This window comes from Alligator mississippiensis, chromosome 5 (genome assembly GCF_030867095.1).
Source record: "Alligator mississippiensis isolate rAllMis1 chromosome 5, rAllMis1, whole genome shotgun sequence".
Classification (NCBI taxonomy): domain Eukaryota; kingdom Metazoa; phylum Chordata; order Crocodylia; family Alligatoridae; genus Alligator; species Alligator mississippiensis.
This window is the reverse complement of record NC_081828.1, coordinates 148,383,393-148,401,744: the sequence shown is the minus strand read 5'-3', so window position 1 is coordinate 148,401,744 and position 18,352 is coordinate 148,383,393. Positions and strand designations below refer to the sequence as shown.

Sequence of the window (18,352 nt, the reverse complement as noted above, 5' to 3'; positions counted from 1 at the left end):
TCCAAGCTGGCCCAGGAAGCCTGCTCCCCAGCCCGCCCCCACCTGGTGGGGCCAGATGCCGGCTGGCAGGGCTTCCTGTTGGGGGCGGGGAAGGGACTGGGGTAATTCTCCTTCCCCTTCCCTCTGGCGTCCAGTGGTGGGGACTGGAGCGAGATTATTCTGATGCTCAGCAGGCAGACCCGGCTGCAGTTCCCCTGGGGTAGTGGGGAGAATAACTCCCCTTCCTGCCCCCTCAGGGGCCACACTGGTATGCAACTGCAGCAGCAAGGTGGGGACGCCTAACAGACCTGGCTCTGGTCCCTGCCAGTGGGATAAAGAAGGGGAAATGAAACCCCTCTCTGGCCAGACCCCCGACTCTGGTCTGGCTGGGGAGCAGGAGGACTGGGCCAGTCCTGCTGGACTGGAGCACAGAGCGCAGCCCAGCGAGCATGCCAGGATGGTGGGAGACTCTGGTTTAATTTAAACCAGGAAGGAGTCTGGGACAGAAGTTTCATAAACCAGTTTGATCCAAATCTTTTAAGTCCGATACTACATTCAACCAGGTTTATTTTAATCTAGTTTAAGCCATTTTGAAACTGGTTCATGTGCACTGAATGTCTGTTCTGTAACAGATTTAAACCAGTTTCTGATCACTTAGACATTACACATAAACCATTTTGTCCCTAGCCCAAGGGTACTTTTATTGTCATGGTCAGGAAAGAATTTAGAGCCTTTCATACAGCTGCTATGCTTTTTTAGGCTTGTTCCATTGGCAGCTAGCTACCATAAGTAAGGTTATTCACCCAGAAATTATTTTTGAAATTAAATTTTACACAGTGTACTTCTGCAGCTATCCCAAGAAAAAGCAGGCTGACCCAAGGTCAGCACTTGTGCTTCTAGTATTTCCCACCCAGTAAATTGAGTAGAGCTATGAAAGTCACCCCCAAAAGAATAAAGGAGGTGGAGAGGATACAGGACTAATAAGTGATGAAACTAAGGCAGCCTGAGGGTAAGTAATTACCAAAATTAAAAATAAATTGTGTTCATAAGGAGTTGGTAGTGTCGACACCTACACAGTCAAATGAGTCATTAACTGGCTGGAGGGCCACACCCAGAGAATGGTGGTGGATGGGTCTTATTCAGCCTGGAGGGATGTGGGCAGTGGGGTCCCCCAGGGCTCAGGCCCGCGCTGTTCAACATCTTCATTAGTGACTTGGATGAGGGGGTAAAATGCACCTTGTTCAAATTTGCAGATGACACTAAATTGTGGGGGGAAGTGGGCACTCTAGAAGGGAGGAATAGCCTGCAATCAGACCTAGACAGGTTACAGGGGTGGACAGATGAGAACAGGATGGGTTTCAACACTGACAAGTGCAAGGTATTGCACCTGTGGGGGAAGAACCAGCAGCATACCTACAGGCTGGGAAACTCCCTTCTTGTCAGTGCAGAGGCAGAAAAGGATCTTGTCGTCATTATCGATACCAAAATGAACATGGGCCGACAGTGTGGGGACGCGGTCAGGAAGGCCAACCACACCTTGTCATGCATCCACAGATGCATCTCAGGCAGGTCCAAGGAGATGATCCTCCCCCTCTACGTGACACTGGTCAGGCCGCAGTTGGAGTACTGTGTCCAGTTCAGGGCACTGCACTTCAGGAGGGATGTGGACAACATTGAGAGGGTCCAGAGGAGGGCCACTCGCATGATCGGGGTCAGCAGGGCAGGCCCTACGAGGAGAGGCTAAGGGACCTGAACCCGTTCAGCCTCCACAAGAGAAGGCTGAGGGGGGATCTAGTGGACATTTACAAACTAGTCAGAGGGGACCAGCAGGCATTGGGGGAGTCCCTGTTCCCCCGAGCACTCCCAGGAGTGACTAGACATAACAGTCACAAGCTGGCAGAGGGTAGATTCAGACTAGACATCAGGAGGCGCTACTTCACTGTCAGGGTGGCTAGGATCTGGAGCCAGCTTCCAAGAGAAGTTGTTGTGCTGGCTCCTACCCTGGGGGTCTTTAAGAGGAGGCTAGATGAACACCTTGCTGGGGTTGTTTGACCCCAGTACTCTTTCCTGCCATGGCAGGGTGTTGGACTTGATGATCTGCTCAGGTCCCTTCCGACCCTACCTACTATGAAACTATGGTCCTTCATGTTGACTATGGTCTTTGAATGTTGCATGATACATATTTAAATGAAAATACAGTAAAAGCTGCATTATCCAGCATCTTACAAAGCCAGCATGCTCTACTAACCAGCATGCCAGCTTGTAAAATAAAGTGAAACTGTAAGTGCCCATCACGGCACTTCAGGTTTCTCTGAGCCCCCATGGCCGGGTCCAGATGTGGCGGCAGAAGCGGCGGCCGGGTCTGCTCAATTAACTGGCATACTTTGTTATCTGGCATCCTCCATTCCTGGGGGATGCCGGATAACGGCACTTTTACTGTACTAAAATAATGCTAGACATTGCTTTCCTCTGAAAATCAGAAACTTGGAAGTTGACTTGAGGATAAATTATGGCAAGCATCAAAATTTTGGGCACATTGATCATCGGTTTGAAGGAAAATATGCCTAATTTATCCACACAGTTGTGTAGAGGGCCAGGTAAGAATGAACAGACAAGGTGTTTCATAGGCTTGATTTTCATTTACTCACTAGAGGGGAGGTGAAGGAGGAGGAAGTGTGTCTGTTGGGCTGTTATAGGGAGAACTATCTTCTCTCTTTTTTTTTTTTTTTCTTTTAATGTCTGATAAGAGATTAATCAACATAACAATTATGTGGCTCTCTTTCCTGTTAACAAAGGTAGAAAGTGAAAACATGAAACAAAGACATTTCCGTTGTACTGTAGTGGCAGCTGGAGCTGTGTTTAATCTATAAACAGGCTAGTAATATTTAATACTTCAGTTTATATGCTGGAAGATTTTCTTTTGTTCCTAACAATTCTATACTTAAGATTACCAGAGCTTTAGGCAGAACTGTTTGGGTAGTAGAGTGATAAACTGACACCAGAATACAGAGCAGGGAAGAAAACCCATTACACTAACAGCAGCCAACAACAGTTAATAGTTTTCAGCTGTTGCTGATCTAATTGATCTTGTTGCTATAACAGAAAGCAGTTCTCTGTGATTCATATGCTTTCTTACTGGAATGTATTCTACCCCCATGCTGTTTTTAAGCCTTACTTGCTTGACTTTTCCCTTTCTTAAAAGCTGCTAACAATGTATTCTGTATACAGGTAATATTAGTCAAATAAACAGTCTGTTAGTCAGTTGAGTCTTTAAAAAAGATTAGATCTTTTCTGTTTGTTCTAGAATAAAATGTTCCTCTTTTGTTTAAAAAAAAAATATCTAAATGGAACTGTGCTTTTTCATGCTTATTAATTCTCTCCACTAAATTACTGTTACCTTGTGACATCCACCAATTACTGTTCTTGTTTCATACTTACCTTAAGACCAACATCTGCCCTAACTACACTAAAAACAACTAGTTTCATAGTTGGTAGGGTCAGAAGGGTCCTAAGCAGATCATCTAGTCTGACCCCCTGCTTTGGGCAGGAAAGGATGCTGAGGTCAAATGACCCCAGCTAGGTGGCTGTTTAACCTCCTTTTGAAACCCCCCAGGGTAGGGACGAGAACCACTTCCCTTGGAAGTTGGTTCCAGCTCCTAGCTGCCCTGACAGTGAAGTAGTGCCTCCTGATTATCTATTCTGAATCGACTCTCAGTCAATTTATGGCCGCTGTTCCTTGTTACCCCCGCTAGTGCTCGGAGGAATAGGGACTCTCCCATTGCCTGCTGGTCCCCCTTGGCAAGCTTATAGGTGGCCACCAGAACCCCTCTCAGCCTTCTTTTGTGGAGGCTGAGCAGGTTCAGGTCCCTTAGCCTCTCCTCGTAGGGCCTGCCCTGCTGCCCCCTAATCATGCAAGTGGCCCTCCTCTGGACCCTCTCGATGCTGTCCACACCTCTCCTGAAGTGCGGCGCCCAGAACTGGATGCAGTACTCCAACTGTGGCATGACCAACTCCAACTGCGGCATGTCGCATAGAGGGGGAGGATCACCTCCTTGTACCTGCTTGTGATATATCTGTGAATGCATGACAAGGTGAGGTTAGCCTTCCTGACCGTGTCTTCACATTGTCAGCCCATGTTCATCTTGGAGTCAGTAATGACTCCAAGGTCCTTCTCTGCCTCTGTGCTGACAAGAAGGGAGTTCCCCAGCCTGTAGGTGTGCTGCTGGTTCTTCCTCCCCAGGTGCAACACCTTGCACTTGTCACTATTGAAACCCATCATACTCTCATCTGCCCACTTCTGTAAACTGTCAAAATCTAGTTATAGCCTGTCCCTCTCTTCTAGCCTGCTCACTTCTCCCCACATTTTAGTGTCATCTGTGAACTTGAACAAGGTGCTTTTTACCCCCTCATCTAAATTGCCAATGAAGATGTTGAATAGTGCGGGCCTGAGGACCGAGCCCTGCGGCACCCCACTGCCCACATCTCTCCAGGTCGAAAATGACCTGTCCATCACCACTCTCTGGGTGTGGCCCTCCAGCCAATTTGCAACCCAGCTGACTATGTAGGCATCGACACTACAGACACCTAATTTTTTAATGAGAATGGGGTGAGAGTGTCGAAGGCTTTCCTAAAGTCTAGGAAGACTGCGTCCACCGCGACATCTGCATCCAAGGCTTTTGTGACCTTGTCATAGAAGGTCACCAGGTTGGTCTGACAGGACCTGCCTCTAATGAACCCGTGTTGATTGCCCCTAAGCATAAACTCCCCTGCTGGCCCCTTGTAGATGTGCTCCTGGATAATTTTCTCAAAGAGCTTCCCCAGGATGGAGGTAAGACTAACGGGCCTATAGTTTCCTGGGTTCTCTTTCCTCCCTTTTTTGAAAATGGGGACCACGTTGGCCCTTTTCCAGTCATCAGGCACCTTGCCAGAGCACCATGAGTGCTCGTAAAGCTGTGCCAGGGGTCCTGCAATGATCTCTGCCAGTTCCCTAAGCACTCTGGGGTGGAGATCGTTGGGACCTGCTGATCTGAAGACATCTAGTCCCTCCAGAAGTTCCCTGACTAAATCCTCACTGATCCTGGGCCTGGCTGGGCACCTTCCCTGGGTTCATCTGGTGTCCCAGTGAGTGGGATGTCCCTGCTCAGAAAAATGGAAGCAAAGAATCTGTTAAAAAGATTAGCTTTGTTGCCTGGTGCTACCACCAGATTACCAAGCATGTCCTGTAGAGGCCACATTATTTGGTACCTTCTTTTTACCTCCTATGTATTTAAAAAAGGACTTCTTTTTATCTTTGATCCGGGTCGCTAGTCCCAGTTCCATCTCTGCCTTAGCCTTCCTAATAGCCCCCCTACAATCTCGAGCCAAGGGGAGGTATAATCCTCCTTGGTGATGGCCCCTCCCTTCCATTGAGTGTGTGCCTCCTTTTTGGCTTTGAGGCATTCATGGATGCTTTTGGTGATCCATGGGGGCTTTTGAGCACTCTTGCCCCCTTTTATCCGCATTGGGATTGTCACACTTTGGGCTTGGAGGTTCGTCTCCTTAAGGAACGACCACTCTTCTTGGACTCCCAACTCCCCTCCCCTCTGGGACCCCAGTGCCTCCCCGACTAGTCTCCTTACCTCATTGAAATCCGCCCTTCTGAAGTCCAGGGCTGCTGCCTTGCTGCAGGCCCTTGACACCCTGCACTGGATGGTAAATTCCAGTAGGCTATGGTCGCTATCGCCTAGGTGGTTGAGCACCTGCAGTCCCCTCACCAGGTTGTTGCCTGTGGCCAGGACCAGGTCCAGCAAGGCATTTCCCCTAGTGGGGAAGCTAGCCTGATATAAACTAGCCTGATATAAACGTTGACCTTCAATTGAAACCTCAACCAGTACCAAAAAATCTTATTGCATTAGATTGTTCTGTTAGCCAAAGCCTTTAATTTTAATAGAAACATTAATTTGGTTGTTCTCTGGGAATAAGATTGCAAGTCTGCTTTTTTTTGTTCCCATTTGATTTGGTTTGGCTTTGTGATTTGTTACTGTGGTTTTTGTTTTGTTTTGACAAACAGGAAGAGGATGGAAGGAAAAATATAAAGATATTATTGATAAGTAGCGTACATTGATGCCTGTAACTCTCAGCCACATCAGAAAAGACTTATCTTTTTTGTTAGAAATTTGACCACATTGGAAACCATCCCTGATAAAACATGTAGATGTATCAGTATATGTCTCTATATGTATTTCTCTTAATTTCAGTTGAATTTCACCTTCATCTGAAAAGCTACATATAGATCCTAACCAGCATTCTGCTCTAGGAGATGCTTTTGCGTGCTTGTATTCTGTGAAAAGTGTCTTGGTTCAGTGCCTGAGCTGCAACACCATCATTCTGTACTCTCTAGTATGATAGCAAACCTGAAATAACCTTTTCCCAGGGAAAAAAAACCAATATATATCACCTATATGAGTATATGCATCTGTCTACTGCTGCCTCCCACTCATCTCCTTTTTTTGTCCTTGCAGAGGCATCCTTTACCATAATAGGAGACAGTAACATTTACAACCTACAAAGCCAATCAGCTTATTGAAGAAAAGTGGGAGATTCCACCCCCCTTTTTTTTCTAAATGTTGACACAGAATCCCTTGAGATTTTATTTTTCCACATAAGGGCAGATAACCTTGTTCCTTTGTTCATTCATGCCTGCCCTATTCTGATTGCCTGGGGCTCTTTCCTAAACATTCCATTTCATATCTGTTTAACACTTCTGTCAATTTTCCCTTCATTTAACAGTCTAACGTCGCATCAAATGATCAATGCAAAGCATAAGATAGGATCTCTATATGCAAACTTGTAAACGTCTTGCTAAAGATGATGAACTCAAGAACACAACTTTAAGGCATAAATATAGATTATCATCTCAATGCAAAAAAGTGCTGAAGTCCAATATAAGCACTTGCTTAAATGCTTTTACTAATCGAGCGCTAGGTATTTCGCAAAAGATGGGATCTGCTGCCACCTCAACCTGTTTCAAGCAGTTTACCATTTTATAAGGGACATCAAAGGAATTACTTTTTTTTTTTTTAAGTGCCATCCAGTGCAAGGAAAGGTGACAGTACACAGCCCAAAGTAGTTCTGCTTTATTCGTTTTTATGACATAAGACTAGATAATGAAAAATCATGAGACTATACAAAGAGTCTTTTTAAAAGGTCCAGTAGATCAGAGTTCGACATTAGAACAAGTTTCCAAATTGTTTCAGTGGTCATTGCCATTTCTAACCAAAGCACAAAAAACCTCTCATCTCCCTGCTCAAAGACAATAAACTGCCTCTGATATGTAAATTACCACAGCATCAGAGTGTAAAGCAGGGGTGGCCAACCTGCAACATGTGTACCGCAAGTAGCATGGGTAGCCTCTATGGGTAGGGACAAAAGTTGTATGTAAACCTGTATAAATGATCCAAAACTAGTTCAAATCTGTAACGCAACATGCAATATGTAACGCACATATACGCAATATGCATGTAACGCACTGTAACGCAATATGTTCAGTGCACATATACTGCTTTCAAAATGGCTGACCCCTGTTTAAAAGAAACCTGGATGGATATACTATCAGACTTCACTGTTTTAGGTTAAATCAGTTTATTGAGATTGTCCCAGATCCCCTCCATGTTCAAGTTAACTTGCATTCTCTAGCATCACAGTCCCACTGGATGCTTTGGCACTTCCCCTGCACTGCCTGCTCATAGATTCATAGAGTTGGAAGGGACCTCAGTGGGCCATCTAGTCTGATCCCCTGCCCCTGGTAGTCAAGAAAAGAGTCACTGACCCTTGGGTCATGTGATCCCAGCCAGGTACCTATCCAGTCTCTTGAAGACCCCCAGGGATGGGGCGAGCACCACCTCCCTTGGGAGCGTGTTCCAGATTCTGGCAACCCTGACTGTGAAGAACCTTTTCCTAATGTCCAGCCTGAACCTTCTCTCTAGTAGCTTATGGCCATTGTTCCTTCTTGTTTTAGGGGTTGCCCTGGTGAACAGATCATCACCTACTTCATGTTGCTCTCTCTCCTTATGAATTTGTACACCACCACAAGGTCCCCTCTCAGCCTTCTTTTGGAGAGACTGAAGAGGTTAAGGTCCCTTAGCCTTTCCTCGTAGGACCTTCCCTGCGGGCCTCTAATCAGGCGCGTGGCTCTTTTTTGGACCCTCTCCAGGTTGTCTGCATCCCACTTGAACTGCAGCATCCAGAACTGGACACAGTATTCCAGCTGCAGTCTGACCAGTGCCGCATAGAGGGGGGAATCACTTCCCTGGACCTGTTTGTGAAGCACCTACGGATGCAAGACAAGGTGCAATTGATTCTGCCAATTGCTTCATCACACTGGCGACTCGTGTTCATCCTGGAGTCAACAGTGACTCCAAGATCTTTTTCTGCCTCAGTGGAGCTGAGAAGGTCGCCACCCAGCCTGTAGGTATGATGGCAGTTCTTCCTCCCTAGGTGCAGCACCTTGCACTTTCCCTTATTGAATTGCGTCCTGTTGCTCTCTGCCCACTTCCCCAGCCTGTCTAGGTCACCCTGGATATCTGGTTCCTCCTCTCCAGGGTGTTAGCTGCACCCCATAACTTTGTGTCATCTGCAAATTTGGACAGGGTGCTTCCCACCCCCTCATCCAGATCACTGATGAAGATGTTGAAGAGCACCAGCCCCAGAACTGAGCCCTGAGGGGCTCCACTGCCCACGTCTTTCCAGGTTGACACTGACCCATCCACTACCACCCTCTTGAGTGTGACCGTTGAGCCAATTTGCTACCCAGTCTACCGGGTAATTATCCAAGGCAAATCCCCTTAGTTTATTTATAAGGATGGTATGGGATACCTTGTCAAAGGCCTTCTTGAAGTCCAGATAGATAACATCCACCTCGACTCCTGCATCTAAACAATTGGTGGCCTTGTCATAAAAGGAAACTAGGTCAGGCAGGACCCGCCTGCTAAAAACCCTTGTTGGTTACCCCTCCACATCACATTAGCTAGCGGGCTCCCACAGATGTGTTCCTTGATCATTTTTTTTCTAGGATTTTTCCAGGGATAGAGGTAAGGCTAACTGGTCTGTAGTTTCCCCAGGTCCTCCTTCCTCCCCTTCTTAAAGATTGGGACGATGTTAGCTCTCTTCCAGTCCTCCGGAACCACCACCCGACCACCATGAGCACTTATATATCCTTGCAAGTGAATCAGCTCTGACCCCTGCTAATTCCTTCATTACCCATGGGTGGAGTCCCTCTGGTCCTGGTGATTTGAATACGTCCGGTCCCTCCAAGTGTCTTTTTACTGTGTCAGCACTGACCATTGCTCGGCTGGTGTTCCCTTTGTTGATGTCCGTGATGTATGTTGAGGGTTTGTCTAGATTCCCATTTAAGAAGACAGAGGCAAAAAACTCATTGAAGAGTTCTGCCTTGTCCCTGCTATCCACCACTAAGCCCCCCTGCCCGTCCTGTATGGATCCTATGCTACCCCGCACCCTCTTTTTGCTTCCAATGTACCTGAAGAAGGACTTTTTATTGTCCTTAATCCCTGATGCTAGCCTTAGTTCTAGAGTTGCCTTGGCCTTTCTGACCGACTCCCTGCAGGTGTGGGCCAAAGAAGTATACTCCTCTTTGCTATCTACCCCCTGCTTCCATTTCCTGTACGCCTGTTTTTGCCCTTAAGGTATCTCAGATGCCCCTGGTTAGCCAAAGAGGCTTCCTGGCCCTCTTGCCCCCTTTTCTCTGACTCACTTTGAGCCCAAAGAATGGTTTCCTTGAGGAATGTCCCCCCATCCTGGACCCTCAACGCATCCAAGTTCTTAGCTCCTAGCGCCCTGCTAACCAATCCCCTGAGTCTATTAAAGTCAGCTTTTTTAAAGTTCAGCACCCGTGCCCTGCTGGGTATAATGCCTGCCCTTCGCTGGATAGTGAATTTAATCATTTGGTGATTGCTGTCCCCTAAGTTGCCTTGAATCTGCAGGTCCCCCACCAGGTCATCCCCTGTGGCCAACACCAAGTCGAGCAAGGTATTGCCCCTGGTGGGACACCTTACCTTCTGTGTTAGGTGAAGGTCCTGAATACAGGTTAAGAACCTACAAGAGCAGTTAGATCTAGCTGACTGCTCCTCCCAGCATATGTCTGAGTAGTTAAGGTCCCCCATAACTACCATATTTCTAGACCCTACAGCCTCTTTGAGCTGCTTGGAAAATTCCTTATCTAGCTCACTGGCCTGGTGCAGTGGCTTGTAGTAGACCCCTACCACCAGATCCATTTTACCCTGAGCCCCTTGGATCCTAACCCACAGAGTCTCTGCTTGACCACCCTCTGACCCTAATTTGATTAGAGAAGATGTATACTGTTCTTTGACAGAGAGAGAAACTCCCCCACCTTTTTCCCTACTCTCTCTCTCTCCTATACAACCTATAGCCCTCTATTCTCACCACCCAGTTGTGAGAAGAGTTCCACCAGGTTTCAGTTAGTTCCACTAGGTCAAAGTTGTTGCTTGCTAGCAAGAGCTCTAGATCCTCCTGCTTGTTTCCCATGCTTCTGGCATTTGTGTATGTACACCTAATTTCCCTGGTGGCTGTCCCTGGTCCCCCCATTAAACTGCTGTCGGATCTTTGCTACATAGCTGGGCTGATCTTGCGGGTGTCTCTTGGTTCAGTGTTCCGTGGCTCGCTCCGTACTCGTTCTCCCCTTCCCCAGTGAACCTAGTTTAAAGCCCGCCAGATGAGATCAGCCAACCTGAAAGAGAACACATGCTTACCTTTGCGGGAGAGGTGAAGCCCATCCGACCCGAGCATGTGTCTTGTTCTGAAGTATGAGTCATGGTCCAAAAAGCCAAAGCCCGCCTCGAGACACCATTTCCAAAGCTGCAAGTTGACCTCCCTGATGCAGGTCTCATGGCATTGTCCACGTCTGCTCGCTGGGAGAACAGGCACCCACTTTTTAAGACATGTAAATGCTAATCTGTCTTTTTTAGGGTTTAGAATAAGAAACACTTCTAGACATTCAGGGTCCATAAAATCTGTGGCTGTGTACACATGTTCTGTTTCTACCAGGAGAATCTCTGTTTTCCTGGTAGAAACCAGAAGTGTATAAATGTTTACTCCCTTTTCCATAAACCAAAAATGGCAGTTCTGGGAGAAAAATAAGCCATCTCCAACAGGAAGAATTCAGTCCTGGGAGAGTTCCTCCAAGCAGAATGAACATTTGTATGATTTATCCTGGATTAGCTCCTCCCAGGGACCAGGAGTAGAGCAGGGTCACCCTGGTCTGGAGAAGGCATGGGGGCAGCTGGAGAGGGGAGGAGTGGCTGCCAGCAACTCCTCATATGCCGGGCAGTGGACTGTGCTGTGCTGCTTCATCTGCTCAGCAGTCTGGCACTAGGACCTAGGCAGTGGTGGTAGCACTGCAAGCTCCCTGCCTGTTTCTCTCACCAGGGTCCCTGGAGTGAGAAGCTAGATTGGGGCTTTTCTGTGCTGTTCCTCTTCCCTCCTGGACCAGTGGGGGCAGGGTGGGGGGTGGGAGAGGAGCAGCAGGCACCACTCCCTGCCTGGCTGCAGTCACTGCTTTCAGGAAGAGGTTGGGGTGGGGGTGGGATTTGCAAGCCCTGCCAGCTTCCCTTTGCTGCCTGCACCACCCATCTGGCTTTTAAATCACTGCCCCCACCACCCAAATAGGCCTGCTGGCAGCAAGAGAAAGCCAGCGGGGCCCAGGACCAGGCCTGGGGAGGCTCTCCCCAGGGTAGTGGGATAAAACATCATCCAGTTTTTTACATTGGAGTGCCAGGTATATAGAGCGAGGGAGCTTGGCCATTTAGCATTGCAAGAACCTGGCTTGGGGAAGGGGCTGAGGGCTTTGCCTCGTTGCTCCCTTCCTCTTTTGGACTGGTCCAGGAGGGAGGTGTGCAGCCACTGCAGCTCCTTGTTTCTTTCCCAAACCAGGCACTGCCCAGCTGCTGTCTTTCCCCTCTGCTCTACTGCCCCCAGAGTGAGGACAGAGCAAGGGAGAGGAGATGGCTGCAGTTGACTATCTGTACTGCTCCCTCTCCTGGACAGATTTCTACTGCTGGAACTTTTTCAGAAAGTTCCACCAATATAAATGAATGTTTTTTCAGGGCCTATGCTGTAATTTATTTTTAAACTTTAAAACCATCTCCAAAATGAAGAAAAATCAAAGAAAATTTACAGTATAAGCCATCTATCAGATCAAGTGAAAATTAATTGTTAAAAAAATTGTAGTTAATTTTCATCCATCTCTACCCAGTTACAAAAGAGTTACCAAAGAAAACTAGCCATTGGTGGTTAATTCCTGACTAACTCAGAAAGCCCCAAAATTTATATCAATACATTTTGTACAGCTTCTAATCTCTACAGGTTTCTGATAAGGCTTGCATTAAACCATGGTGTCATGAATCTTGACTCTCATGGTTGAAAGTAACAGAGATATATGACCTGTGATCATTTAGATTGGGGAAATCCCATTTTTCAACAGCCCAATACCGATTAAGACTTGCAAAGAAAAGCCTGTTTAAATCCATTTCTGTCATATAGTGCTAAGATACCAACTGCAGTTAACAGTATCTGAACTTTCAGCCATCAACAATGACCTCAGTAGATACTGTGAGAAGTGCTAGATTACATTGCCAGGGTAGGCTTCCACTCAGTGCTGCTTATTGGATGCATAGTGCTTGTGTACACAGGTAAGTTAATATGTGGATTACCACAAAGTGAATTGTCACTGTTGTTACTACTCTACACTAACTTCTCATGTGGACACTTGGTGCGCACTGACAGTGCCTTTTGTACAGGGTATCCTACTCTACTTTGAAAGTGGAGCAGACTACCTCTCAGGGGCCACATCTACATGGGACACTGGTTGTGCAATAACCAGCTTTACTGCACAGTAGCATCTCTGCATGATTTCATGGTGATGCTGTGTAGTAGCTTGTTACTAGTAACAAGCTGCTGCACAGTAAACATCTTGTGTAGATGCAGGTAGGGGGAACTGGTGCAGAGTAGCTAGTGTGCTATAATTTTCCCATGTAGACAAGCCCATAGTGGACATGCAGGGGTTTATGACACATTTGCTGCATGCTTTCTTTTGTCTCTTACTGCATCCATGCCATTAACAGAACCTATACCTTTATCTCTCTTTGAACTGGGGGTGAAATCTGGTGATTACCCTTTTCTTAGACTGGGATCTTTGGCAACAGCATGCTTTATTTCAGTGGGGATTGCTCAGTCAGTTTGGAGCCTGCCACTGGAGGTGATAATGGCAAGCCAAGACAGCTTTTTCAGAATAAAATACAGTTTGATAAAACAGTAGGAACAAGAATAACAAGATAAGGGTCTGTGCTTGTTTTTAACAGAAGGAAAGTTTGCATTCATATCATTCTTACTTGGTTTGTCTTCGTTCATCCAGAAATCTTACAGGCTGGAACTGCAGTTCAATTTATGCACCTCTCTCTGCACTGTTTTCAGGGCTTGCCACTCCAGAGCTTTTCTTCCAGTCTTTCCTATCTAGTTACAAGCCAGATTGTAATTCAGTGGAATTTTAGGGAATATTTCATAATCCTGGTTTGAGTTAACTATTTGTAATCCTACAAAAAAAATATAACCCAGGGGTTGTCAACTGGGGGTACGTGAGAAGGACCTAGGGAGTGCGCGCAGGTGTGGACAGCACTGCCACACGCCATCCTGCACAGGCACCTCCCGCCCAGCCGGATGCAGGGGGTAGGGGAAGGTTGCACGTTAACATTCAGCTGTGTGCCACCCCCCCCTTCCCCCCCCCTCCGGTACCTCTGCGTCCGGCCGCTGGAGGTACACTGACCCAAAAAGGTTGAAAACCCCTGTAATAACCAAACACTCAGTGGACTATATAAAATTCATTGAGCATCAAATTATTTTAAGTATTCACATTTAAATCGTATTGCTCGTACTTAAAGTAAGATAACAGAGTGATTAGAATTCCTTTTTATATTAATTGGTATCTATAACTACCAAAATCAGCCCATCACTTACAAGCCTTCTAAGTCTCAAGTTTTTTATTACATACAGTTAAAGTAGAATCTGTGGTTAAATCAATATTAGAGTAGCAAGAACTCATTTTTAAACATAGGAAAATAGGGATTTCTAAGATAACTGTATGATTTCTATTGAAAAATAATTGGTTAATTTAGAAGTGGTTTAAATATTGCACATGGATTATATGTAAAAATACATATAGTTTTGGTTCATATCTTGCCCTAGTTATAATGATAGAATTTCATTTATTTCAGTAGTGCTGACTAATATGTAAACTACCCAGTAGATTTTGGTCTTTGTCCTCGAATAGGAGGTGTAGATTTTCTCACAGCTTGTAATATCAGTTATTGCCCATGTGCCTATGCATGCAAACAGTTGATTTTTCAAGCTGTGCAGAAGTGTCTGTGTTTGTATGCATATAAACAAATGCAGTGTATATAGCAAATATATACCCTGTACATTACATATAAAAGAGGCTATGTTAAAATATTTAATTGTTGTGTTTTGGCCAATCCAAGTATACAGGATTTTGGAAATGCCAAAATTAAAGTTGCCTTTGAAATCATAAACTTTTGTCTATGTCTTATCTAGAGGTCCAGAGCACATGACTTGCTGAAACAAGATATTGGGGTGCTGCATTCACAATGCTAATGGAATGTTGTGGGGTTTGAATATAGTTGGCCTCTGGTAAGTGAAGCTTTTCTCTGCAGAACACCACTCAGAAATTGCAGATTTAAGACACTAACTGATTTCATTTGATTTTTATAAATGAAAGGTACCTTCTTGACCTCAGGACTGCCAAATTTCATTTTATACTTTAAATTACAAAGGTCTAACAAACAAACCCAAAAAACGAAAAAAAAACACGAAGATTTAAGCTGGGAAAATGTTTATAAGGGAAGTTTTAGGCATCCCAAATATGTGGATGCCAGAGACAAACTTTTCTTCAGAGAATAATTCCATGAAGGCTAGAACACTGCATTACAAGCTATCTCTGTGTGTTCAAAATGTTAATGTATAAGTCATGCCCCCAATTCCCAACCTTGTTGTGTCCAGTCTAAGGAATAAGAGATGTAAAATATTTCCCAAACCTGTCTTATGTAAGTCATAGCAAATATAGTGAACCACTCTGCCTTCCCAATACTTTTCACCTGCTTTTTCACAGTCAGTTCTGTATGTCCTAGAAGACCAACAAAACCCTAATTTCCTAAGATTAATGAAGTCTTTCTTAAAGTTAGAGTTGAAAAATTAGGTAGTGTGAATAATTTTTGCAAGATTTTAATTTTTTTTAATTACTACAGATACTAAATTAAAGAACTAGAATGTTGGCAAAAAAACATAAACAGAAGTAACACTTGGCATGGATATTGTATGTCAGACACTTGTTCATAATTATAAAGATGTCACCAGTGTTGAAGTTAGTCGGCAGTTTGTCTTTCAGATTCATCTGTTTTGAATTAAGTCATTAGCACTTCTTGAAAAATAAACAAGAAATTGTTGAGCTAATCACAGTAAACCAAGCCATGGGCAAAATCATATCTTGCACTGTAATACGATAGTCTGGGTGTCTGCCTGTTTAATATGTCTTAAGACACCCTTGGGCAGGACCCCACTGCAAACAAGCTGTCGAGTTTGACTTGAAACATCCATTTAAAAATAACACTAATAAATAAACATTCTGTCTTCACACTCTTGCTGCCAGGGATTCTCCCTTTGTAAAATTGTGTGTAATGATTTGTAAAGGCTTTTCCTATTAGCTACAATTCTCACTTGTAATAAACGTAGCTCTAAAAGCATGTAAAACTTTGATTTTATTTTCTAATTACCTTCTGTCATTTTAATGAAAATTACTGAAACTATTCAATTCAACCCTTGCCTATAAAATGCCCAGCATACTTATGGGGAGCTATACAAATAAAGAAAAGTTGTGTGATGATAATGCAATGGGTCATATGACTTAACGGAAAAACCAAAATAAGGAGTTGCACAGAAGAAATAATTTTCTGTTTACAATAAACAAGCTCCTTTGGTTCATTAACACGCGTGCACGCACACATGGACTATTCTATGTATTCTTGAGTTCCTTTTACTGAAACTGTTATCTGTGAACAGTTTACACATATGCAGATATCTGCTATTTTATCCTCCTGTTTTTACTTCTTTCTACCTGCCCTCTTCTCTAAAGCTTGCTGGGACTTTCAGCACCTGACTGATGTCTGTTGTATAATAACCAGCATAGCTTGGATCTTAGTCTATGGACCCCAGGGTTTTTGCAATGCTGAATGGTGAATTTCATCAAGAGGAATTTACTTTAATAATGAGGACAGACCCAAGTGTCTATGGAATGGATTTTTAAGCAGTAACATCCAGTCACTGTAGACCTACTGGATATTGGATTTACATTATTCTAAAATAGAAAATTATCTATATATCTAGAGATATCTATAGATAGATATCTATATATATCATATCTATCCATCGATCGATATCTATATATCTCCCAGATCCTGTTTCAGGAGCAAGAGTCAAATCCTGCTTCTACAAGGGCAAAACTTCTATTGATTTCAGTGGGAGCAAGATGAGGCCCCAAATTCCTGGAGACAGAATCTTTCAAAAGTTAGAAAGTTTCTTCATTCACACAGGATCTTTCCAAACATGGTCTTTCACCAACAAGAATGTTTAAGTTAAAAATAATGTTATAACCATGAAATCTGATGGGAGGATCCAAACGCAAATGAATTTGCAAAAGGAACATGAAGCTCTGTTGCAGCAGTATCCCATGGAAGACGCAGGTCTGATAAGCAGCAGAAGTGATTGCACTTTGCCTTGTGTTCCTTGGTGCAGTTTTATTCATTTTATTTTTTGTACGACACAATTATTGGTGGCTGTGTTTTAAATATTTAATATTGGTATATTTATCTTGGAGCTTAGGTCAGTGTACAAAGTGATGCCAACTCCAAATATTGTAAGCCTGTCTATTTTAATAGATGCTTCCCTTCTGTAATTTTGTCTCCTTTCATTAGTATGGATGCTCTCTCTAATTCTGATAATTTTGTCAAAACATTTAATTCAGCTCTCAGTAAAATTTAAAACCCCATTCCTTTACTGTGCCAAGCAAACCTCATTACCCAGCTATAGAGATTTTAAATTCTCTGGGACAGGGACCATGACTTTATTTTCTGTAAAGTAGCATTTACTTTTATGGGGCTATATAAAAGTTAAGAAAAAAATACTGTTATGATGGAGTTCAGGTGAAACCTCATTTAAGTTAAGTCAGTGTGACAGTTGCCCTTTATTCAGGAAAAATGGGAAAAAAGCAGCAAAGCTTATCTTGTGGAATAAGACCATTGAAACAATAACAGTCATGTCCCCAAACATAGGCCACATGCAAGGCTCATCAGAAAAAAGTTGCATGGACAGTGTGTGTCTGTTGGGCTTTGGTGGAGGTTTATGAGTCTGTGAGCAAAGTAGCCAAAGAACAAGCTGAAAAACATGTCCAAAAAAATTATCCAAAAAACCCCCAAACACCAGGCTGTGAGAAGAGTGCCACAAGTGTGAACCTGAGAGAAAGTGAAGTGAGGGTTCTTTTGAAGGATGCTGACTGGAAAAAAGATTTGGAATTGTGAGCAAATAAACCACATCCTATTGTACAAGTCCTACTATGTTCAGAAGAATTAAAAAAATAGTTTGGTTTAAAAGAAGGTAAATAAAAATCTTGAGTGAGAGGAGACTGAAGATGAAAAAAGAGAGGTTAATAGTCAGAAGTCTGGGTTGGAACTCAAAAAGGAGAAAAAGAAAAGAGAATGTCTCTGGAATCTGGGAGTTGCATATGGAGAATAGCAGCAGTGTTGACAGGCCTGGAGGTTTTTTTTTAATGAACATGACTTTTTCAACTCAAAATAAAGTAAATTTAGTTAGGTTTTTTTCAGTATAGTTTTATTTCCAAAAATACAAACAATGTATTAAGATACTTGTGAGCATGTCATAGTCCAGTGACCTTTCAGATGATATTTTTAGCAATAGAATAAACTTGCCATTATGCTTCATGTCCATTAAAAAAAATTACCAAGTTTAATTGAAAACAGTCTTGTACTGGCCACCATTTCAAATGCGTATTGTTATTACAGCTTATTTTGATCGTATAGGCATGGGGTTAACAGCAGTCAATTTTGCCTTAATTGCCTCTGGGCTTGATATTTAATTTTTTTTTTATTATTTGGTTCTCTGTCATTTACATCCAGTCTGTCTCTGACTTCTCTGAAGATCACACATGCATCGTGTTAGAAACTCTTTCAGGTTTATTATTAATATTATCATGTTTGGGTTTCAGTTTTCACTCCTATACTTA

The 18,352-nt window shown here is 43.9% G+C and overlaps 1 protein-coding gene across 4 annotated transcripts in view; it reads left to right on the top strand.

Moving 5' to 3' along the window:
• LOC102558191 (ubiquitin-conjugating enzyme E2 E2) overlaps positions 1 to 18,352 on the top strand; it is a 331,636-nt gene that overhangs the window by 117,905 nt on the left and 195,379 nt on the right. The window contains exon 2 of one of the 4 annotated variants that reach the window (XM_059728853.1): positions 14,596 to 14,691. The exons of the other annotated variants lie outside the window; for them this stretch is intronic. Coding sequence (XP_059584836.1) covers positions 14,660 to 14,691 — 32 coding nt within the window. The 5' untranslated portion in view covers positions 14,596 to 14,659. The remainder of the gene's footprint in view (positions 1 to 14,595; positions 14,692 to 18,352) is intronic. 4 annotated transcript variants of the gene reach the window in all.